Raw genomic sequence first — 24,841 nt, 5'->3', positions numbered from 1 at the left:
AACAGATAGGAACCCAATAAGGTTTGAAAATCGATTAAGGAAGTTCATCATTTTTCAGTCTGCAGAGAAATGGTTAAAATTTGCTGTTTATAATTATACCATATGTTATATATATATATATATATATATATACATATATATATATATATATATATAGACTAGTGTACCCCAAGATGGCCATGAGTGAAATGCCTGTTGGCATGGGTTTTCATCATCGGGGATTGCTGTAGGTCAGTCATGGAGAAACTGTGGTCCGCAGAACTTTCTGAATGGCACAACCTAATGAAAAATTATTTTGAAATTCTTTAGTAGTGCGGCCCGCCTGGTGATGAGCCATGCCTCCTGTGGCCCGCTTCTTGGAAGTGGTTTCAAATGCCTGTTCTGGGACAGCCCCACACGTTGGAAATAGCAACCAAATACCCTTAAATCGCACTAGTTCGTCATGAAAAACATAAAAAAGCAAATTTTTATTTTATTTATTTTTTGGCTTGTTTATATATTGTCGCTGGTGTTGCTGTGTGGTAAGTAGCTTGCTTCCCAAACACATGGTTCCGGGTTCAGTCACATTTCGTGACACTTAGGGCAAGTGTCTTCTACTATAACTCCAGGTCGACCAAAGCCTTGTCAGTGGATTTGGTAGACAGAAACTGAAAGAAGCCCATCCTATTTATATATGTATATATCTATGTGTGTGTGTGTGCCTTTGTTCCCCATCACCGATTAACAACCGGTGTTGGTGTGTTTACGTTCTCGTAACTTAGCGGTTCGGCAAAACAGAACGATAGAATAAGAACTAGGTTTTTAAAAAATAAGTCCTGGGGTCGATTTCTTCAACTAAAACCCTTCAAGGCCGCAGTCAAATGACTTACACAAGTAAAAGAATATATATAGAGAGGGGGGGGGGAGATACATATACACACACATATTGGCTAATGCAATCCTCTAGAGTCTGGATAGTCACAAACGGAATGTCGTTGGTCTCTATCAACGAGAGTTGATTTGTGTCTAAAGAAAGGAGGACGACACGATAATAAAAAAAAATGGGTCCCTTTATTTGAGCTGTAAATTCATTGATTGATTCTTAACTGGGGTAAGGTATTGTCGATCAGGAATTTCATTTCCTACACAAATAAAGAAAAATGTCCTGTGTTTGGTAGGATGAGTAATCGATATATCATGTCTTATGTCCACCAACACCTACATCTGAGTGAAAAGAACATAGTGAATGTCTTAGTGAGAGAACGGGAGAGAGAGAGAGAAAAGAAGTGAAAAGAGAGAGGGAGGAGAAAGAAAGAGAGAGAGAGAAAAGGGAGAAAGAAAAAGAGAGAAGGAAATAGAACGAGGCAGTAAGATAGGGAGGGTGACATTTTTGACAATCATATCAATAAATATATCATTAGGTGGACTTCTTTTTTATGGGAGAGAGGTGTTATTTTTAGCCATCACGGTCAAGGCAATTCTGGGGAAACGCCTTGGTTTTAGGTAGAAAGAAATATGAAAGTGAAATGAAAATGAAAACGCGAGGAATCACGGTGGTGGAGCAGAGCGATAGAGAGTGTGAAGGGAGACATCGAGATAGATAGATAGATAGATATTGCGAGGGAGAGAGAGAGAGAGAGAGAGAGAGAGAGAGAGAGAGAGAGCGAGGTAAACAGCTTGCCTCTTCTTTCTATTTTGTAGGTGTCTGGAACCCTTTAAAATGTAAAATTAAGATTTCGGGACTAGAAGTCATTTGTGGATTGAGCTAGCCACAGCTACCATGATCGATTTTAATCACATATATTCGATATAAAGGGACAAAGATTTTGTTGATGTAGCTGTTTAGAATTACGTCCAGTCAGCTAGCCAGCCCTGATAGAACAAGACTTGTGATCAAAAGCAATCTAGCCATGATAATCTTTCCTTTTTAGAGGTATTGGGGATTATTAAAGGACTGCATTATCTGTGTCCTGTCCCTACATAAGACCGAAAGGTGTGATTTGAGGAAGAGTTAGCTGCTATTTCTGATATATACAGCGATCATAGATGCTTCCTACATTCCTGCTATGTCTCCTGTTCTAATATGTCTGAAACGTAGAATTTGAGGGAGATTTAGCAACGATGTCTGGTAAGTACAACGACCACAGAAGTTCCCCACAGTTGTCATATCTTGTCCTTACATAAATCCAGGTGTAATCAGAGGGAGATTTAGCTAGTGTTTCTGATAACCACAGAAGCTCTACAGTTATTGTTAATGTGTTATGTCCATATATAAATCTGGATTTGTGGGAGATTTAGCTGTTATTTCTGATAATACAGCGATCGCGGTTCTCCTGTGAGTTGTCAATATATAAAACTAGAAAGTGTAATATGAGGGAGATTGCTATTTCTAATACATATAACGACCACAGAGGTTTCCCACAGTTATTGTAAGATGTCCTGTTCTTATATAAATTTGAAAGGTGTAATTTGAGGAAGATTTAGCTGTTATTTCTAACAGATACAGTGATAGGACTCGCCATAGTTCGTCTTATGTGTCTTGTCCTTATATAAGATCGAAAGGTATGGATTAGGGAAAATCAAACAGTTATTTCTACAAAGGTTTTCCACAATTATTGTCATGTCTTGTCCTTTACATCTAGATCGTGTAATTTTAAGGAAGATCTGGCTGCTATTTCTGATAGATATAGCAATCATATATGCTTCCCCACGGCTCTAGTTGGTTTAGTGTCAGAGTGACGATATTTCTTTTGACGAGATAAACTGACAATAGACGGAGAAGTGAGGCTGAAAATACTAAACAACAGCACCAGCTACAAGATTACTATTACTACTATAGTACTCAGTAAACCAGAAATATATTACTATCTCCTAAAGGAGAGGAAAAAACATCCCAAGGGTGATATGGAAGACAAAAGCCGACTCGACCGGTCGGCTTCTAATTTGTCTTAGTCCCTCAAACCACCTTATTTGTATTAAGCAACTCGTATTATTTCATCGTAGCAACCAACTATTTAAAACATAATAAACACAACAAAAAGATTTTTTTTTATTTCTACCTCTCGATAGTTAGATAGATAGATCGATAGTTAAACGGTAGAGATTTAGATAAACAAGATAGATTTGCTAGATGAGGATAGACAAGATGAACAGATGGATAGAGGTAGATTGATAGACAAGACTGATTGATAAATAGAGAAACTGGTAGGTAGGTAGAGAGAGATAGAGAGATAGGCAAATAGGGAAATGAATTAATAGACGGAGAAATGGACAAGATGACAGACAAATATAGAGGTAGACATATAGCTAGATAGACAATTCGGAGATATAGATGAGTAGATAGATGGATAGATAGAGAGATAGATGGATTGATAGATAGATAGACAGAAAGAAAGAGATATGTAGATAGATAGATAGATAGATAGATAGATATAGATAGAAAGAAAGAGATATGTAGATAGATAGATAGATAGATAGATAGATGGATATAGATAGAAAGAAAGCGATATGTAGATAGATAGATATATAGATAGATAGATAGATAGATGGATGGATGGATAGATTGATAGACATGTAACATTTCATTCTCTTTCTAGTTGTCGCTAGCAAATTTACTATGAAGTATTGTTCTGATTTCTCTAGATACCGAGAGAAAGTCGAGTGAACAATGCCACGCTCCTACCTCGCATTGTCGGTTTTATGTCGGGGGTTGTTAATGTTGACTCTTAATAATATATAAGCAATCGATATATAATAAAGAAAGGAAATGGAAGAAGGAAATATGAATGGTTAATCGAGTCATATTGGAGTTAAGTTTAGATTTTAGTTCAGAAGTAACGAGAAAAAACAATGATTATTCGACTCACCTGGCAATAGGAGGTGCCACCTTCCGCCATGTTTACAGCACACTTAGGTGTGTGTATGTGTAGTTATGTTTATATATGTGTGTGTGCGGTTGTGTGAAGATATGTTTATATGTGTGCGTGTGTGTGATTGTGCGCTGATATCTTTATATGTATGTGTGCGTGGTTAATACCGATATGTTTGTGTGTATATATGCTTATGTGTGTGTGCGTAGATGTATTTATATATGTATTTGTGTGTGGTTGTATGTAGATATGAGTGAGAATGCTGTTTGTATTTATTTATATATAGCTGTTTAACACATGTGGTGCTATATAACTATACACACACACGCAAATCTTGTCCAAGTGCGCCAATGTAAACAGTCCACCGTTGATGTGATCGTCGCTTTGGTTAAAGATAATCCCGCCTTTGCTTTCTTTATTAATAATAATATATGATAATCCACTTTATTTTACCCTCAACAACCAATATTTTATTAAACTACCGTTTGTTTGATCGTTTGATTTTTTTTCTTTGATAGGTAAATTCCAAATTAGATAAATTAAATAATTTATTATTATTGGTGTTGCAATAAAACTCGAGGGTGATGGCCAGGAAAGGAACACAGAGGCAAGGAAAAAGGGAAAGGAGGATTGTTGGGTGGGGAAAGGTTTGTTTAAATCTTATTTAAGACATCGAAAAGGGAGAAAGTAAAAGATTACAAAGATAATAAATAGAAATCGACATAGCAGTCGATGCTCTGCTATTTTCTTGACATATTCTGCCTCTGTCTTTCTTTCCTCGCCAAATATGCGATAAGGTTTCCCACTACTTTCGTCGCAGAACCAACCAAGTTGGCGTAATTAAAATACGTATGTAGCGTAATATAATCTAATATATAATAATATAATACAAGCAAGCAGTAGTAATAGAGGTTGTTGTTGGGTTGATATATATATATATATATTTAGTAATATATATATATATATACACACACAGTAGTTTGTCGGAGGTAGAAAGATAAATATGCACAACAAATGACAAACTGTTTCCTCTCCTCAGAGCGGAACAAGGTTCCCCCCTTTACATGATAATTACACCGCTGAGCATGAATCACGTGACTGATTTTCAACCAATCATACTCCTGTTATCTTGGCGCTCTTCGAAGACAGGAGTAGAGGTGGGAAGGCTAAAGAGATAAAAGCTAGGAATCTCTTGTCTGCTTAAATCATTTCTATACAATACCAGATCTTTTATCCGGCTTCCAGAAATCCGGAATGCTGTCCAAAACAATTTTTTGGTTGATTTTGTATACGGTGTATAAAAGAAAAAATACTTTTGTCTTTTAGCTGTTTTTTATTTGGCTTGATCTATAATCTGCTTTAGAATTATATCAATTTGTAACTGCATCGGTTAAATAATATCATGTTCTTTACTTTTCTTCGTTTAATTTTCATTCTGTAAGCATCATACTGCATACATGGTACAGTATGTTATATTTTAAGAATTTTAAATATCAAACCCTGCTATAGATTTATATTAATTTGTAACCGTAGCTTAAATAAAATGTTCTTCATTTAATTTCCATACTATAAATATTATACGGATAGATGGCACAGTATAATATATTTTAAGTGGATTTACGAATACCAATCAATCCCTGCTTTAGAAATGTGTTAATTTGAATGAATCGATTACAATTTGATTCTTAACATTTCGTGATTTATTTTATATTTTAAGAATATATTAAGACTGTCCCCAGAAAACCGAATAATTCAGAAATCCGGTAGACTTCCGGTCTTAGATTTGCCGGATAATTGGTCTGGTACTGTATTTGTTTTGAATCCGTTCGCATCTTGGATACATTTGTAAGTATGTGACACGATCTTTAATGCTGTATTATTTGACTGTTATTTCATCCTATCGTCACTCTCTTAATAATTACTCGGAAAGTTGACAGTCAAAGTTTACCTTTGCAGGATTGAAAATCGTGTAGTGTTATATTTATTAGATGTCATCTCATTTGGTGCAACCGGTAGAAGCTGCCGACAAATATATACATGGATGGCATTGACGAAAGATGTGCACCATCCATACTGAAAGATACATATTCAATATACACAAGATCTATATGTAAACTTCTACGAGTTTCATGCCTTGCGCAGGCGTGGCTCTGTGGTAAGAAGTTTGATTCTTAACCACACGGTTCTGGGTTCAGTCCCACTACATGGCACCTTGAGTAAAACGAAGGGAATCAACTACTACAACTTTATAATCCCTGGCCGATCAAAACCTTGTGAGTGGATTCTGTAGACGGAAACTGAAACAAATCTGTCATATACGTATGTGTTTTTGTTCCACCGGTGTTGGTTTGTTTATGTTCCGATCGGTAATAAAGGAAACAGATAGAATAAGTTTGAGACTTTGAAAAAGGTACATGGGTCGATTTATTCGACTAAACCCCTCAAACCCTAACCCCCAAGAAGATACACACACATATGCACGCAATTTTGAGTCTCTATAAAGAGTGGGGATCTTCATGTCTGCTCCAGTTCTTGCCTTTGTTAAAAAGAATTATTTTTCACGTTGCCCCTGCCGAAGAATATTCGGTTTAAAAACGACGGTAAGCCGTTAAAACATTTTTTTTTTGTTCATGCTCCCTCAAAATATTATTAACCTGCGATCTCTTCCCAACAAATTATTTTAAATTGAATCAGAAATTTTAATTTTAAATTCGTAGAAAAAGGAAATACTTGCTAATTACTGAGTTACTAAATAACGCGTCATGCTGTCTTAAATGTATTTTAATTCTCGCAGCCTCACCTTTCTGATACTAAAACCGGATACGGTTTCACTTCACTTTTTGCGTGCATAGTAATATATATGCATTTAGCGTTGCCTGTCGGAAAAAAATGTGTTGAGTACCATAGTGATCATTAATAATTCAGAGTTGGGTCTTCAAGCAAAGTTCATATTGTAGGTATCCTCGTTTTTAGGGTCCTTATTTAAATCGGTCTTTTAATAAGTTACTATGGGTACTACTAAAGCCGCGCTAGCTAGTCTTGAGTGGTCGATCCTAACCCTAACCCTAACCCTGTCCCTAACCCTAACCCTATCCCTAACCCTAACCCTATCCCTAACCCGCGTGTGCAAATGAATACGTGTTTAGGGTTAGGGTTAGGATCGACCACTCACGACTAGCTAGCGCGTTCGGGTCCGCGCTGCTTTAGTAGTACCGTTACTATGTATGCATTTTTCCCTCCTTCGTTGTTGGTTAGTTCCTAGGGGATGAGATTTCGTTGTTTTTATATATATATATATTTGGTAAATTTGGGTGATTATTTAAAAAAATTTCTTTTTTCTGTGGTTGAAGATTTTAGCTTCATAAATTGATTTTTTTTTAATGCGAAAACGGCCAGCAATATGTGGTGGTAGTTTGATCAAAGGTGAGATGTTACAGAGGATCTACAGCAAAACAAATAAAACCTCGAAGTAATTTGGCATACCGCCCGAAAAAAAAAAAACGAAAAAAAAAACTCAATTCACCAGGTAAAAATTCTTCATTAAATAAATAAAAACAAAATGATCATCCCAATTTTAGAAAATTCGTATGGAAACCCCAGCTTATAGCCAACACGTGCACATATACGCATACACACATATATTACATACATACAGATATACGCTGCACCTAGAACCGAACCTACGATTTAAATTGGATTTGGTATTTCCATAGCTACAGTGTCCTACCAACACCTGCCTACCTGATACCTTAATGCTTGTTTTACCTCACTGTGAACCCTATGTTATTGTACCTAGCCATCTGTGTCGCCCTACGTGTTCATGTATCTTGATTCTGTTGAATCTTATAACTAATCTACATAATCTATATATATATAAAAATGAGAATGTCTGTCTGTCTGTGTGTGTGTGTGTGAATCCCTAAAACTCGAGAACTACGCAACCAATTTCATTCAAATTTTACAGATGCCTTACTTAGGGTTCCAGTTGTGTTTTAGTCACAAAAAATGTTTAACTTCTTGCAGAGTTCGAGCCCACGGCAACATAATATCTGCTCCACTATTTAAGTATTACGTGTCAAAAGTGAAACAAAAACACTCATGTCAAATACTTTCACTTTAAAAATGAAACTATTCCATTAACTGAAACAATCACATTTCGATACTGTAATGACAGATACTTTCAGAGAGAGAGAGAGAGATGTATATGTATATATATAGATGTATATGTACACGTATATGTATAGATATATATGCATACATGTATATGTATACATATGTGTAGATGTATATATATATATAGATGTACATGTAATATGTACACATATATACATACATACAGATATCTATACATATATACACCCATCACACACATACACATGGACACAAACACACACATTAGTCATTTGTTTTCTTATCCAAAACTACGTCAAAAGTACTGAATGGATCTTTATGAAATTTGGAAATTACATTCTATGCATAACGGCCATAACTCCCATGAAAATTCATATATTTTTGATGTTGATGAAATTTTAACCCGAACATAACAGATGACCATTATTTGTAATTCAACGGTACAACAGTGTCAGACTACCCTTTCAGATATACTTACATTGTGATTTCTGCAATGTGGTGCATAAATGAGACGCATCTTTGCCTCCACTGATTCACTTGCAAAGTATTGAGTAAAATTATTTCGTTGCAGACCTCCTTTGAGTCTTTTTATCACTGCGACACACATAGTCCCCAGTTGGTAACATTGATTTCAAGGCCTTCCCAGATGAGAGACTGGTTATTCTAAGACATTTATCGATTGTAAATTTTGTCTGCAATTTGGAAATTATATTCTATGCATAACGGCCATAACTCCCATGAAAATTCATATATTTTTCATGTTGATGAAATTTTAACCCGAACTTAACAGATGAGCACTGTCTGTAGCTAGTCTTCTCTTGGAAGAGCCCCGCTTCTCACATGGACAACTGTATGTTGGCTGCTCAAGGGTGGGCAGCAAAAAAAAAAACCTATTTGCATATGCTCCACAAGGGAAAACAAGGAACATTGTTTACAACGAGGTGTTATAATCACAACAGCAAGAAAATATGTACATGATCACCTTCTTTTACGAAACTTCATTGACTTTCATATATTTATATTGATATACATATATATACGTGTGTTTGGGTGCGTGTGTGTGTGTGTATATATATATATCTCTATATATAAAGATGAGAATGTGTGTCTGTCTGTGTGTCTGTGTGTCTGTGTGAATCCCTAAAACTCGAGAGCTACACAACTCTCTTTTACAAACCCAGTGAAAATACATATATTTCATATGTCAAAGAAATTCAAGCAATACATATAACACCAAAGTTAAAAACATTCCCAACAATTCCACAATCCCCACCCTCCAGAGCTATTGAAGAAACTGTTATCATCAACTGACCAAGATTCCTAACATTTGCAAAACAAAATTAGACAATACGACACTGTACTACAGATGACATCATTTGGAACCACAAGAGATTTAACTGAGGCAGCATTCATCCAAACTTTCAAGATCCAACCTCAGATTTATCATCGCATTGTCTCTCTACTACCTCTGTCAAATGAATCACCAAAATTGGCCTTTCATTATTTATAATCTGTACCTGTTTGTTTGGTTACGAAATAAGATACACAAAAACGTGTTTCTGAATTACGTGTATTTACTTTATATACATATGAGTTGAAAACCTTCTTCTAGCATTCCACTTAATATCCATGTTCCATGCTGGCATGGATTAGGGAGTTATTAATGTAGAAATATGGTATCGTAGCTACTAACAGCTGAGGGTTGCGTAGTCTAGACGGCGTTTTTAGATTTCATTATTCTCTTTAACCCGGGCAACGCCGGGTGTTTCTGCTAGTATATCATGTAGTATTTATTTTATAGTGGTCGGTTTCAGTTGAATATATGGTGATTGGGTGGGAAAATGTTACCCTGGGTGAGATCATAACAGCTAACCCTGCACGGGACGCCGATTCGTCAAAGCTGTTGCTGAAATTCATTTACACCTGAGTGAACTGGAGTGACGTGAAATGAACTATCTTGCTCAAGAAGTTATTTCCGGCCTTAGCGCGCCAGATTGAAGACATTTGAAGGGATACACTGAATGTAAATTGTAGAGCTCTACACGTGCTCCCTTTCGGTTGGACGTCCTGTGTCTAGTTCTGGAAATTACGTCGCAAATCGACAGACTACGCTAACGATCCTGCAGATATTTACTTATGTAAATTTTAACAGGTGAAACCATGGTACGTAGGTTAATCGTTTTTATTTAGTATTTTTTCATTTGTCTTGCCCTTTTACAGTCTGTTGTGTCGCTGAATTTTTACTGAGAACATATATTTTTTTCGTGGTTAGATGATTCGGCATCTATTTCTAGCATATAGGAGTCCACTTTTGCTGGTCATCCCTCTTATTTTTGTATGTAATATAATTTTAATCTTCGGATTTTTTTAATATGCTAGACCACTGGTTCAAATTGATTAATATCCATTTCTACCCTCATAAATAAATTTTTATACAATAATGTTTCTCAAACCGGTAAATTAGCTGCAAAAATTTATTAACTGCAGAATTATTTCCGGACTTAGCGCGCCAGATTGAAGACATTTAAAAGGATACACTGAATGTAATTTGTAGAGCTCTACACGTGCTCCCTTTCGGTTGGACGTCCTGTGTCTAGTTCTGGAAATTACATCGCAAATCGACAGACTACGCTGACGATCCTGCAGATATTTACTTATGTAAATTTTAACAGGTGAAACCATGGTACGTAGGTTAATCATTTTTATTTAGTATTTTTTCATTTGTCTTGCCCTTTTACAGTCTGTTGTGTCGCTGAATTTTTACTGAGAACATATATTTTTTTCGTGGTTAGATGATTCGGCATCTATTTCTAGCATATAGGATTCCACTTTTGCTGGTCATCCCTCTTATTTTTGTTACCATATATATATATATATATATATATATATATATATATATATATATGTAAAAGGTTGGAGAGGAACACAAGAGTAGATATATATGTATATGGAAAAAAGACAAGGTAGAGAATGGTAAGATTCACGACCTCGAAACCAAAAGAGTTAACAAGAGAAATAGAAACAAGGAAAATGTCCCTGGTGTTTGAATACTATACAAATATGTATTAAAAAAAACTTTTCATTTAAATTTGCCAAAATTTAATTTTTCCAAAATTTGTTATCCATATTTACAGTTGAAAAGATCTCAAGGGTCGAAAACCGGTACTGAAATGTTTTTACCATTTTCTATCTTGTCTTTTTTCCATATATTATTATTATGTAAGTCCTCTAAGAGTCCGTAAGTCAGTTGTCTTACATACATATGATATATAGTAGATATCATTTTCCTCACTATATATATTCTAAGCAGCAGAAAGTTCCAAAAATTACTCTAAGGCTGAAAGTTTCGTTTATAGCATTCATAAAATTGATTACTACCATACACGAAACACTCGTCCCCCGAGTCTATTATAACTTATTGCCGATATAAAAAAAAAATAATAATATACGTATACTAATTTCCTCTTTTCATCTGATTCATTCTACCAAACCTTTGTATTATGTTATAGTTTATAACATATACATCGTTTTCATCATATGTATATATATTTGGGTTTCATCATATCTATATATAATACTTCTCATCTATATATCGCACTGTCTGTATATTACTTGATGCATTAAATCATTTGCTTTTCTGTATTCTACACGTTTAAACGTCTTTGCTGCGACCAAGACAAAAGAAAAATAATAACCATTTTATATTTATAAATTCCATCAAACGAATGAATGAACGAGATACCGAGGCGGCTGCTTTAATAATAATATTAACGATAATAGAAAACCGATACCTTCCTTATACGTGATCGAATTAATGATTCGATATATTTGGTTATTGTAATTTAATTAATTTTCTTTTTTAGAAATTCACATTAAAATATATCTAAATACAATTTATATTAATAAAAAAAGATTAATATAATATATATTAGGTAATTAAGTATTATGGGATGTTAACCCTTCCGAAATATTGCAAGTATAATTAATTTTTTTTTGTAACGAAATCTTTTAAAAATTAATTTACTTTTTCTAGATTTTTATTTCCTTTAATGTTTATTTTTTTCTAAATGAACTATAAAATGATTGACGAAGCCCATTGATATTTTTTTCTTTCTTCTCGTCAAGCCACCCGTTTCTAGTTTTGACTACCCCGGGCGTCATTCGTCGTATGTAAAGAGTCTAACCTCCAATCTGTTTATAAGCTTATTTTTATTATTATTATAAATAGAAGCGGATTAAAACAGCATATTTTAAGCAAAATATACGACAAAGCATTCGTAAATAAATACTACAACTGAAAAAATGTGCGGAAGAACAGCGTGGTAAGTGTTTTTGAAACGAATATTATTTGTCATGATTTAATATTTACGTTTATTAATTGAGTTTTTAATTTTCTCAACTGATAAATCATGAAATATATAATGTCTGATCCGTTTTGTATACTAATAATATTTGTTAATTGATCAAAAACGATGTGCATGCCAAATAACGAGCCAGAAAGTAAGGACTTCTGTCCCCGGACCAGTTGAATCCCTTCCAGATCGACCCAAGTTTCGTTTCCCGCTAAAAAAAGCAAAGGAATAATCATTTCTGCTCCAACTGGATTCCATTTCACGTGCTGCTAATTTGCTTTATTCTCTCTCAGCAAGTGTTTCAACACCACAAATACTCGAATTTCTTCCTCCATCACTAAAACCCAGACTGATATCAGTGGTTTTTGTAGTCTTACCCACCAAAACACAAACGTTATCTATAAACATTGAACATTTTCATTTCTAGACTACGGCATAACTACAGTTTCGCGCTCCAATGGCATATCTATAGTTTGGTACTTCATGACACAAGTTATTTCTATGATATGATTGTATTTTTGTGATATGCCTACTGTTTAGTGTCCCTATGATATATAGTTAGTGTTGAGAAGAGGACATCAAAGGCTTTATGGACTGACGATATCAAAGAATTGATTCAAAACAAAAGCTTGGCTGCTTGTATTCCTGCAGCACAAAACAGGGAACTGGAGGGTCTTGGCTAGGCGACCCTAGACACAGGAAAGGCTCCTAATTGATGACACAGCCTAACTCTGGTATGGTGTCCCCCTCGCGATTGTTATGTCACAACTCCTTGAAAAAGGTATATTTATTAATGACATTTTGCAGATATATGTACTCGACGATGTAGTGTTTTGAAAGAACTTTTAAAAATACGCATTTTAAGTGTTAAGAGGAAACAGTCGGGAGAGAGTGGGTTGAGAATAAACTAAAAATCCTTAAGAAAGCAATTTATCAACATAATCGGAATCTACATTTTTGCAAATCTTTGTATATAAAAGAAAAACAATCGTATTTTTAGGACGGAACTAGGGCTCTGAAATGTAGTTATACTTCCTATTTCCGTCTCCGGTGAGGCGGTGCATTAACAAAAATCAAAATTTAGTGGAAAGTAATTTATATTTCCTTTTATTTACTATTTAACTGTTCTAATTGTTCTCAGTCTTTCTCCTTCTTCCATAAAATATTAGATTCCCATGAGTAATTTATTTGCTTTCCTATATCTTTATTACGGACGATTTTCCCTGCTGTCTTTTATTTCCGTCCGTTTTCATTTGTATTGGTTGTCCCAGTCGAGAGACACATCAGACTTTGTTTCCTCATAACTTTCAGAAAAACGGGAATTTTGGAATGAAATTCTCTAGAAATACTTTCCAGATGTTGTAGATTACTTTTATATAATTTAATGTAAACCCCCCCCCCCAAAAAAAAAGTGGTTGTAGGGGGAATTGTTGGTCGCCCATTCATACATACTGATATACATCACACCTATCTATTTACAAAATAAACTTGAAATTTTTGAGAAAAAATGTTGTAATATGTCAGTGTGAATGTGGGCCCACCAATAAACATATATTTTAAAATTAGAAAACACCATACTTTAGAATTTTTGTTGAGATTCAGTGTCGTTTCGACAAATTTACAAAAGTTATTTTATTTCTTTCGTTTGCTGTTTGAATGCTCTCACTTTTATCAACATCTGATACACTCGGATAGTTTCATTTACTACTTCTCTTATAAATTTATGTCGTCTTGCGTTGAGGTATGACATTTTTTACCTACCACTCTTCCATTTCCTGTCATTGTCACCAACAACCTCATGTTTTTATTGACTCACTCGATGGAGTGGTCACGCTAGAGGCTCGTGGTAACTAATATGTATTATTTTAGTACTGAAGCGAGATAGATTACAGGACGAAATACTACAGACTAAAGGCGTTTGTTTGATATTTAAAAGTAAAAGACATTTCTTAGAAAAAAAAAGAATGAATTTATTGAGAAGGCTGTTTGGTAAGAATAGGTAACCTTTCGGTTTATGATCATAAAGTGAAAATGGGAAATTATCATAAGCAATTGGCATTGATATTTTGAAAAAATAAGTTATCAAATTTAAAAAAAAATATTATCACTATCAAAATCATATTCTCTGTATTTCATAAACGTTTGATACCCACCAAAAAATAGGTCTTTTTTTTTTTTTTTCGAAAAAGTTTTGAGTTCAAATCTTGTCATAACCTACTTTATCTTTCATCCGTATCTCCTCATCATCTGGCGTCTGCTTTCCATGCTAGCATGGGTTGGGCAAGTCAACCCTAGTATTTCACTGGTACTTAATCTATCGACCCCGAAAGGATGAAAGGCAAAGTCGACCTTGGTGGCATTTGAACTCAGAACGTAAAGACAGACGAAATACCTCTAAGCATTTCACCCAGCGTGCTAATGTTTCTGCCAGCTCGCCTTTTAAAGGGAAATATTACCGGACTTGGAAACAGGTGAGGGTTGATGACAGAAATGGCATCTGGCCATAGGAAATCTTCCAGAACCAAATCCCATCCAACTCATGCAAGCATGAAAAAGTGGACGTAAAAGTGATGAATTCATTAAGAAACACCGAAAGTAAACCTTCAATGTTCTTTATGCGAAAAAAGAAAAAAAGGCCATTTGGTATTTGAAATATTATTTCAGTGAGATGATTGTTTAAAGGAAATTTATTGTATTTTTCTAACCTGTGTGGTTCCCTGTTGTTCATAAGTGGTTACGGTTTGCTGATTTCTCCTGCTGCCTTATTGTAATTACTAAATCTAGTTGTTAGGAAGCTTATGAAAGGCTTGTGGAGTCTTCGCTTTTGTTTCTTTATAACAATATAAATGTGTGCATGAGAGTGATTGTCATAGACTCTCTCTCCCGAGGGGGGCAGATATGAGTGTTCATTAACTTCTTGCACTGAACAACCTGCGCAGACCAATTGTCTATAGTTATCAAATGTTTGTGCTGTACATTAGTTTTGCTCCTTCCATCAAATTAACTTCGCCTGAACAGGCGAAAAAAAGATCAATAAATACTGGGGTCCATCCATTCAAATAAAATATTCTTCAAGGTGGTGCCCCAGCATGGCTGCAGTCTAATGACCAAAGCAAGTAGAAGATAAAAGATATATATATATACATATATATACCCACAAGGCATTTATATATATATACATATATATATATATATATATATATATATATACACAACGTATTTATGTTGAGGCATATAACAGAGTGAAAGAGATTTCATAAAGCAACTACTTACCATGAATGTGTGTAGGTCAACCACCGTGTCTGATGCTAACACTGATACTCGTTCCACTAGGTCTCTTGTTAAATGAACCATATCAGTTACAGCAGAATGCAGTTGGGAGTGGTGGTAGTATTTCCGTAAATCCTGAAAATATTTCTGTGCCAACTCCCTATTCATTATCTTAGAGAGTTTCACCCTGAGTTGCTTCTGTTGCAGCAACAGCTGCCCTTGGAATGGCTCCTACATCTGGTCCGTGTATGGGTTTAATTATGTCCAGTTTGGTGGTGGTGGTGGTAGCTTGCCTTCCTCTATGTATGAGTGGCTGGATGTGTCTTGTTTGCTCTTAACGTACATTGTGCTAAATCAATAGCTTAAAACATAGGGCGGCAGTGTGTAATCCAGTTCTCATCATAACCAGCTAATCCTTTAGTCTACCAGTACTTAATTATACAGTTATATATTTATACACACACACATTCATTCAGCTAAGAAGTTTAGAAAAATATGAAATTATGACCAAGATGCACACACACGTGTGTGTGTGTGTGCATATATATATATATATAGATTCAAGGCTTGAATATGGTACTTATGCGAAGGCACCCGAATTTCACATCCCAAAAGGATGGGTGATTAAAATCAAATAATAAGCAACACGGATTTCAAAAGTGATTGCAGTATATATATATTATTATTAAGGTGGCTATTCACAATTTAAAGACCAAAAGGCACAAGTACAGTTGTCACCAGAGTGACTATGGGTGAACATCAGCTTTGCTAGAAATAAGAGTCACACCAACTCTTAGCCACTGGCAAAGCCCTTACCTATTGACTGACAACGGAGACCAACTGCCTATATATTAAGGTCCTGGAAGAATAGAAAGATGGGCTATTTCCAATGCAGCACTCAACCTGAGCTTCAGGGTATCTCCATTTTTGACTTGACGTCTCAAGAAACATGGAAATCCTTCAGGTATAGAAAATCCAGGTGTCATTTTAGTAAAACCAATTTGTAAGTTTAGGGAAGAGTAAAATATAATCAAAATAAGAAGACAAAGAATTTGAAACTGCAAATATGTAACTTGTCGTGTGGAACTTTTGTGTGAATTGAAATGAAAAACGGAAACAATTGTAAATGGTTATTGAAGATGTGATAACCGTTAGTGGCACTTTGTCAGACTTGCATTAAAGATGTACTCTTAGACTGTGCATCTACCAAGCAATGTAGTTTGCTTATGTCACAGAAAATAAGAAGTGTGTGTATCTAATCTGTCTATCCATTCACACACACACATGAATTTGATCTAAAAGTTGTCATTGGTCAGCCTGCATCCTTTTTTGACTTTCAGTTTGGTATATTTCATTTTAAGAAGGCAACAGGAAACCTCCCTATTCATCCGTAGTCATGACGGTTAACATTCCAGTAATCTACTTAAGTGGCCGGGGAGAGTATGGGACTCCTACCCCACACCCACCAGGTCGTATATACGGGCAATGCTGGAGTAGGTTCACATGCACAGGACCTGCCCAAGACCACCACTAGGCTACACTACAAGCATGGTACCATGTGGCTGCCTACTTTGGAGCTTTCTAGGGGTATGTATGCTCAAACGAAATCATACCTGCTTAAAGTGATCCTCTCGGGTTCAAAAGGTTAAATGGTCCAGGGACCAGTTAGCTCTGAGGAATGAGGCCATTGCTATAGTAGTGATATAAAAAAAAGGGCAGAGTTAAGGGACAGAACATTTGCAAAATTGCAGTGCAGGGTCTGAGCAACCCACACCAACCAGCCCATGGATCCAGGTTTCATTTTATGATATTCACATGCAATTAAATGACTTGTTCACCTTTATCGTTTACTTCTGTTTCAGTCATTGGACTGCAGCCATACTGGAGCAGCACCTTAAATGCTTTAGCCAAACAAATCGACACTAGTACCTGCCACACAGTTTCTGTGTGTAAGAATTGGTTGGCCTTGGGTTATCTACAGTAGAAAACACTTGCTCAAGGTGTTGCTCTGTGGCACTGAACCCAAAACCACAATGTTACAAAGTGAGCTTCTTAATCAAACAGCAATTTTTTTTTTTTTTTTTCAATTTATTATTGCCCTGGTTTCATCTGAATGAAAGAGTTGTCTGCCCATGGCCTTCATGGGTCCCCTGTCACCAATGTGATCGGTGTCCCTCTTAAATATTTGTCATATTTTTTTTTTTACACATTTACAGTTATTCACAACATGTGAATGTTGTTTTTAATCTTAATCCAAATTAATCTTTTCAAACTAGAGCAGCTTAGAGAATATTTGAACTTGTACAGATAATCATTACTCATTAGCATTGAAAATTACTTTGGTTCGTCATCTTTCTGAGTACTTATATAGTTTCGTTAGGATAATAAGCAAATCTCCATAGCTACCAAGTTATTCTTTTCCTATTTCCAAGTAAATAACATCCTTGACAAAAACCAAGAAAACTTTGGTGGTTTATCTTTGATTCACAATCACCTCTGATAAAATTGGTCCAACTATGACCATCTAGTCTTATCCCATTTTTTCATCGATTCTAGGACATTAGATAATGTACTTTTCTAGTTTATAAAGGTAGTCAGCTGTAATTTGAGGGAGAATATGTTGCTATTTCTAATGAGACAATCAACTAGATTTGCTTTCTATTTCTTTATGTTTTTTTTTATCTTTTTGTCTTTCTTAGCATTCAGATTATTCTATCAAATGTAATCCTTATTTATCCCCATTGTTTTAACTTAATCATGCATTATCTTGTAGCTTTGAGATTTCGATGATGTGATTGCTTATTCTTTGGAACAACATTGCAGCGTAGGTGTGAGAGGCTGAATCTGGCTGGCTAGAACATTAAAGCAGATAGAATATTGAGGCCAGATAAGGTCAGTTTAAATGCTGTATGGTTAACTCCTTTGGTATTAACCTGCCTGAGACCATCTCTGGTTCTATGATACAGAATTTCTGTTTTGAAGGATATTTAGATCTTGTGATTTTGTAACTTGACTTCCAAAGCATGTCGAACAATGATGTGGATTTTCATGTACACAAGTCCACCTTTGTTCGTCTTTCATTACATTCACTCTGGTGTGTGTGTGTGGCGGGGTCGATGTAACTGACTTACCCCTTCCTCGTAAAATTACTTGCCTTGTACCAAAATTAGAATTGCATTTAAATTTGTCAAATGCGATTTGAGGAAGATTTGATTGCTGTTTCTAGCAGGTCATATAACCAATAGGAGCAACTACTCCTACTTCACATTGATTCTTTCTCCCTCTCTGCCTCATGCTTTGATCTTGTGTTATCAGTGATGTGATTTGTGACCCATGGCAGCAAAATAGCATGTTATGTGTCAGTACAATGGGAACCACTCCTGTATTTAGGAGTTCAATTCTGTATCATTCATGAAGTTCCTGATGAGATTAGATGTTGGTGTTGTTGTTATTGTTGTTGCATTAGAAAAATCCTATGTTGTGTTAATGAGTGCAGTTAATGACTTGTGATTAGGTCAGATATAATAATTATTTACATGTTAACATGATATTTTGATGAAGTCGCATTTTGTTAGTCATTAGGATGTTTTTGTCATTTTTAGACACTCAAGAATATCTTTATGTGCAACATGTGTGTGTGTGTGTGTGTGTGTGTGTGTTTGATGATGTATACAACACTTGCAACTGTTTCTGATTCATATTTGAATATATTTAAGCAAAAATGCTCGTTCTAAGATCAACGCAGGATTGGTTGTGTGGTAAGAGGCTTGCTTCCCAACCACATGGTCCTGGGTGCAGTCCCAGTATGTGATACCTTGGGCAAGTGTCTTCTACTATAGCTTCAGGTTGGCCAAAGCCTTGTGAGTGGATTTGGTAGACAGAAACTGAAAGAAGCCCACCTTATCCCCATCATCATCATCATATATATATACACACACATATACATATATATACATATATATATATATATATATATGCATACATACATACATATGTAGAGACGACCTTCTGAGTAAAGGTATTTATAATTAGTTCAATAGCGTTGCAAGATGATAGAGGTTTCAATCTCCACTTATTAAAGTTTTTTTTTTTTTTTATGAAACCATTGTTAAACAAAAAAAAAGAATTTAAATGAAAAATCTTACACTCTGGTCTGACTTGAATCCACTACCAGATTATGCTGGATGTCCTATCACTGCTTATTTATCTGTGTCTTTACTTACATTGGGTGCCCTGTTAATTTCTTTACTTACATTGTTAATTTCTTTACTTACATTGGGTGCCCTGATAATTAAATCTACCACAGCATCAAATCAATAATAAAAATAGATTTAAATATCTCATTTTTAAGTTATATTTCAGGTGTTGGTTTGATGGCCTAATAGGTAAAGGTGTTAGTAATTTAACTAATAACCTTGTATGAAGGTAGAGGTTTCAATCTCTATCTAGAAATATAGTTTTTAATATTTTTGTATAAAAAATTAAAAAGACTCTAACCTTCTTCCCTATCCTGACCAGGTTTGAACCCTGGACAGGACAGTTCAGAATTTCCCCCTCAGCCATTTTGTCTTCTCTGACCTTTACCTACTAGTCTACCAGGTACTCCCAATAATTGCTGTCAAAAATGAGATACTAAAATCTAAAATAGTGTCCAATCAATAATAAAAATAGATTTAAATATCTCTAAATTTTAACATTGAAATTGTTGGTAAAAGTCACTTTGTCTGTTAAATGGTGGTTTAGGTTTCAATTCCTACCCAGTTTAAAATTATTATGATTATAGATAAGTGTCTAGAGATGGTCACAACTGGAGTGTCTTTAGTTATAATTGGTCTGGTGGAGTAGAAATGACCTGGAGTAAACAATGAAACAGTGTGTGTGTTTATGCCTATATAAGGATCCCCAAAGCAGTCTTGAAATAGCAACCAAATTTCCCTCAACAAAGTGATTTTGTGTGTGTGTACGAAAAGGAGCCTCAAGACAGCCTTGACACTAGGTTCAATCTCTCCAAAGACCACTATCTGCAACCCTTTATAGTGATCTCCAGCTAAGATAGGTTTAAATATCTCATTTTTTAACTACACTTCTGTTGGTGTCTCGGTGGTCTTGTGGGTACAGGCATATGTAGACACCAATAACATCCTGGGCAGGGTTCAATATCAACCAGGGCCTGCACAGGGGTCTTATAAAAAATTTTTACTTTTTTTTTTATCTCTAGGGATAAAAAATGAAAATGTTAAATAAAATGCATCATTTTGAGCATGGCCGTTGCCAGTACCGCTTGACTGGCCTTTGTGCGGGTGACACGTAAAAGCACCCACTACACTCTCTGAGTGGTTGGTGTTAGGAAGGGCATCCAGCTGTAGAAACTCTGTCAAATCAGATTGGAGCCTGGTGTAGCCATCTGGTTTCACCAGTCCTCAGTCAAATCGTCCAACCCATGCTAGCATGGAAAGCGGACATTAAACGATGATGATGATGTGTGTGTTTGTGTACCCCCTCACCATTGCTTGACAACCGATGTTGATGTGCTTGCGTTCCCATAACTTAGCAGTTTTTGAAGTCCCCATTTTTCTTCTTGTAAAAGCATAACAAATCAGTCATTTCATCATGTCAAACCCTTACTCCCTACACATTTTGTCTCTCTCCATTTTTCTTTTCTTTCTCTCAGTCCTTTCTGCCAAAGAGCATGGGTTCAAAACATCAAAGACTTTCCCATTCTTCCTGAACATCAAACTCATACACCTGCTTGTTGTTCCCTTGCCAGTTTTTGTCCTTTGTTTTCTGTAAATGTGTACTCTACAAAAAGCATTCAATAATTCTGGGCACAGGTGATGGTGCCACGTAAAAAGCAGTCCACCCTATGAAGTGCTTGGCATTAGGAAGGGCATCCTGCTGTAGAAACCCAGTCAAACCAGACTGTGGAACTTGGTTGGTGTGGCTCATGGCCTTGCCAGCTCCTGTCAAACCATCCAACCCATGCCAGCATGGAAAACAGATATTAAATGATGATGATGTGTATAATTCACACATACAGATATGAAGTGGATGTCTGAGAAAAATGATGTTATAGATTTAGGTAGAAAGTTCTCAAATATTATTTTGCTTTTAAAAAGTCGGTATTTGTGGAAGAGTGTGTTTTTGTATTTATATTTTCTAATGTTTGAGTTGTGTTTGGTTATTTTTGAAAACAGAAATCATGAGAAAATCTGAAATTTGAACCTGAGTTAAAGTTCAATACAAAATAATCAAACTAAATATAAATAAAACAAAAACGCTGGAGTTATTGATTTGGATTCAAATTTCAAAATGAAGATTTGTCACCTTTTCTAATTATAGTTTAAGTATCATCGCATTTTGAAATCTCAAACTGAAGAATAAAAAGAGAAAATTAAAAAATAAATGGAAACTGTTTCAAGGCACAGGCATGGCTGTGTGGTTAAGAAGCTTGCTTTGGAACCACATGGTTTTGAGATCAATCCCACACCACAGCATCTTTGGTGAGTGTCTTCTATAACTGCAGGCAAACCTATGCTTTGTAAATTTGGTAGACAGAAACTGAGTGGAAGCCCTGTGTGTGTATGTGTCTCTCTCTCTCCCACTGCTTGACAATCTTTTGATATCAGCCCATCTGAGACTGCCGTTGATTCTATGAACCACTTGTGCCAAAAAGCAGTCACCAAAAAACAGTCATTAAAAAAAGGCTCAATGTCCAGTCAGCTGGACCAAATGACCCCAACTAATCATTTCAGTCTACAAAAACATGGTACATGTTGTCCAACCATACTCACTTGCAAGTGAGTGACAGCTATGGCTATACTAAGGCTTATATGAATAGAGGCACGGTCTTAATACCCAAATATCTCATAATTGTTTCTGACCATTTAATTGGTTGCATTTTAGCATTTCTTTTTTTTCTTTTTTTTTTCCTGGACATTTGCCAAAGAAAGATTTTTCTGATTGGTCTCACCTCATTCATAATCTGTGATTTAATACTTTGGTTGGGTTATCATCAATATTAGAGCTTGTAAAATAGATCTGAGGTAATCATTTTTAATCTCGGTTCCTAGTTTGTATGCCATGTGTTGTTTTTGTTTTGTTTTTTTTTGTTGTTTTTACTTTTTTTATTTATCATGTGACATTATTTTATCATTCATGTGTAATAAATAACTACGTAGGCAAGACTCTAGACTTTCGGTTTGTGAGTTTGAGATTATTTTACTGCAAGAGTCTCATTGTGGACAAACTACTTAATTCTCTCTCTTTCTCTCTCTCTCTCTCTCTCTCTCTCTCTCTCTCTCTCTCTCTCTCAACAATATATTAGTATATGCATATATATGTACATGTATGTATATACGTTCACCTGCATGTACATATAGATACATAACTGGGTACATGACGTGGCAAAAGAACAAGGACAAAATGGTAAACAAGGTGCAACAAACAAGCAGGCCACATAGAAACATCCCCTTCATCAGCTGCCACCATTAAAACTCCAGCGTTTCGAAGAATTAAGGCAGTACGCATCATTAAAATGGTTCTTCCCACGAACACAAATGAAATTGTTTTCGTGGAGGGTAGTGGCGGACGGAAAACAAGACAGGAAAACGAAACGGTGAAATAAACAAACAAAAAGGCTGTACAGCCAGACGTGAAGCGTGTATGTCTTGAACGCTGTGAAGCACGTACAGGAGGGGCAAAGAAGTACGTGCGAGCTTGGTGATTACAAGAACGAAAAGAAATAGCAGCTGGACACACGTGACCAAGGCTGTGTGAAGAGAAAGAGTAGCAGAGGGAAAAGGAGGGGAGGAAGTATGGACCTTGGTGGAGTTGTATTTATATATATATATATATATATATACACACACGCACGCACGCACGCACACACACACACACACACACACACACACACACACACACACACACAATGGGCTTCTTTTGATTTCTGTCTACTAAATCCACTCACAAGGCTTTGGTTGGCCTGAGGCTACAGTAGGAAACACTTTCCTGAGGTGCCGTGCTGTAGGACTGAACCCAGAACCACTATGCACACACATACTATACTCACACACACACTATACACACACCATACACACACACCATATACACTCACGGTGGGTGTGGGTATGTGTGTATATATATATTTACATGTTTCCGCTTATGAAAACAAGATTGACCTTTCCTGTTGTGTTGAATGCCATTAGAAATGTTAAGAGTTACTTGTGTTAACTTTGAGTGCAGTTGAGTGACTAGGATTTGCTCTCTCGTTTTGTTGCAAGCGTCGACAACACCCTCAAGGAAAAAAAATAAATAAATAAAATACAAATCTAAAGACAATGATTCTAGGAAGCATGAGTACCAAATGTTGGTTCTTGTGTAAATCTGGATTCAGCTTCATGTTACAAAGCAGCAGAACATGTTAATAAACGATACCTGGTAGGCATTTAAAAAAAAAAAAAAAAAAGAGGAAAAATCTAAAAAGAAAAAGGAAAAAATGGTGTGGGAAGAGAATGTAATGTGCGATTTGAGCATTGCTAAAAAAATGGTAATGTAGACCATTCTTATAGTTCCATCCAGCCTACGCCACCTGGGAAAATTAGATGTTAATATTATGATGGTAAATTGCAGTTGTGGCTGTGTGGTTAAGAAGCTTGCTTCCCAATCGTGTCTTCTTTGGTTCAGTCCCACTGCATGGACAAATGTTCTACTAGAGTCTGGGCTGTGAGTGGATTTGGGAGACAGACACTGAAAGAAGCTCATTGTGTGTGTGTGTGTGTGTGTGTGTGTGTGTGTGTATAAACCAAAGTCTTAGTAAGTAGGAAGGCAGACAAATCACAAATCTCTTCAGGTAGATGGCCCTGCTCAAGATGTAGAGAAGGTAGACACTTCATAAGATGCACCTGGTGTAATCTATGGACAACATAAAAGGTGCATCAATAACTTAGTGGTTTGGCAAAACGGACTAATAAGTACCAGGCTTATAGAAAAAAGGTACTGGGGTCAGTTCACTCAACTAAAAACTCTTCAAAGTGGTGCCCCAGCATGACCATGGCCTAATGACTGCAACAAGCGAAAGATAAAAGATATATGTATAGAAAGAAAAGGTTTAAAAAAATAATGATGTTAGGGAGACTATTAAATATGTCACATGAATGACCTAGATTACTCAAAAAACCCCAACCAAACCCTGCGTTATTGGAATATAAAAATCTGCGTTGCCCTTTGCCATTTGCAGAAGGC

At 35.8% G+C, this 24,841-nt stretch overlaps 2 protein-coding genes across 18 annotated transcripts in view; one reads left to right on the top strand and one right to left on the bottom strand.

The window, feature by feature from the left end:
* The window catches only part of LOC106867289 (serine/threonine-protein kinase N2), a 133,209-nt gene extending 117,252 nt beyond the window's left edge, over positions 1–15,957 (bottom strand). For 6 of the 12 annotated variants that reach the window (XM_089339192.1, XM_089339196.1, XM_089339198.1 and 3 more), the window contains exon 1: positions 3,846–3,890. In XM_089339192.1, coding sequence (XP_089195318.1) covers positions 3,846–3,875 — 30 coding nt within the window. In that variant the 5' untranslated portion in view covers positions 3,876–3,890. Of the gene's footprint in view, positions 1–3,845; positions 3,891–15,604 lie in introns of those variants that run through there. The other 6 variants (XM_089339190.1, XM_089339193.1, XM_089339194.1 and 3 more) reach the window with 2 other exon arrangements.
* Positions 4,975–24,841, top strand: part of LOC106867288 (abasic site processing protein HMCES) — a 64,712-nt gene continuing 44,845 nt past the window's right edge. Inside the window, exons 1-2 of one of the 6 annotated variants that reach the window (XM_089339205.1) lie at positions 4,975–7,374; positions 12,208–12,301. In XM_089339205.1, coding sequence (XP_089195331.1) covers positions 12,282–12,301 — 20 coding nt within the window. In that variant the 5' untranslated portion in view covers positions 4,975–7,374; positions 12,208–12,281. Of the gene's footprint in view, positions 7,375–10,466; positions 10,663–12,122; positions 12,302–24,841 lie in introns of those variants that run through there. The other 5 variants (XM_089339206.1, XM_089339204.1, XM_089339208.1 and 2 more) reach the window with 5 other exon arrangements.

The sequence above is a fragment of the Octopus bimaculoides genome, chromosome 21, assembly GCF_046866305.1.
Source record: "Octopus bimaculoides isolate indiv1 chromosome 21, ASM4686630v1, whole genome shotgun sequence".
Lineage (NCBI taxonomy): Eukaryota > Metazoa > Mollusca > Cephalopoda > Octopoda > Octopodidae > Octopus > Octopus bimaculoides.
The sequence above is the reverse complement of the archived record's forward strand: the minus strand, read 5'-3'. Positions and strand labels throughout refer to the sequence as shown.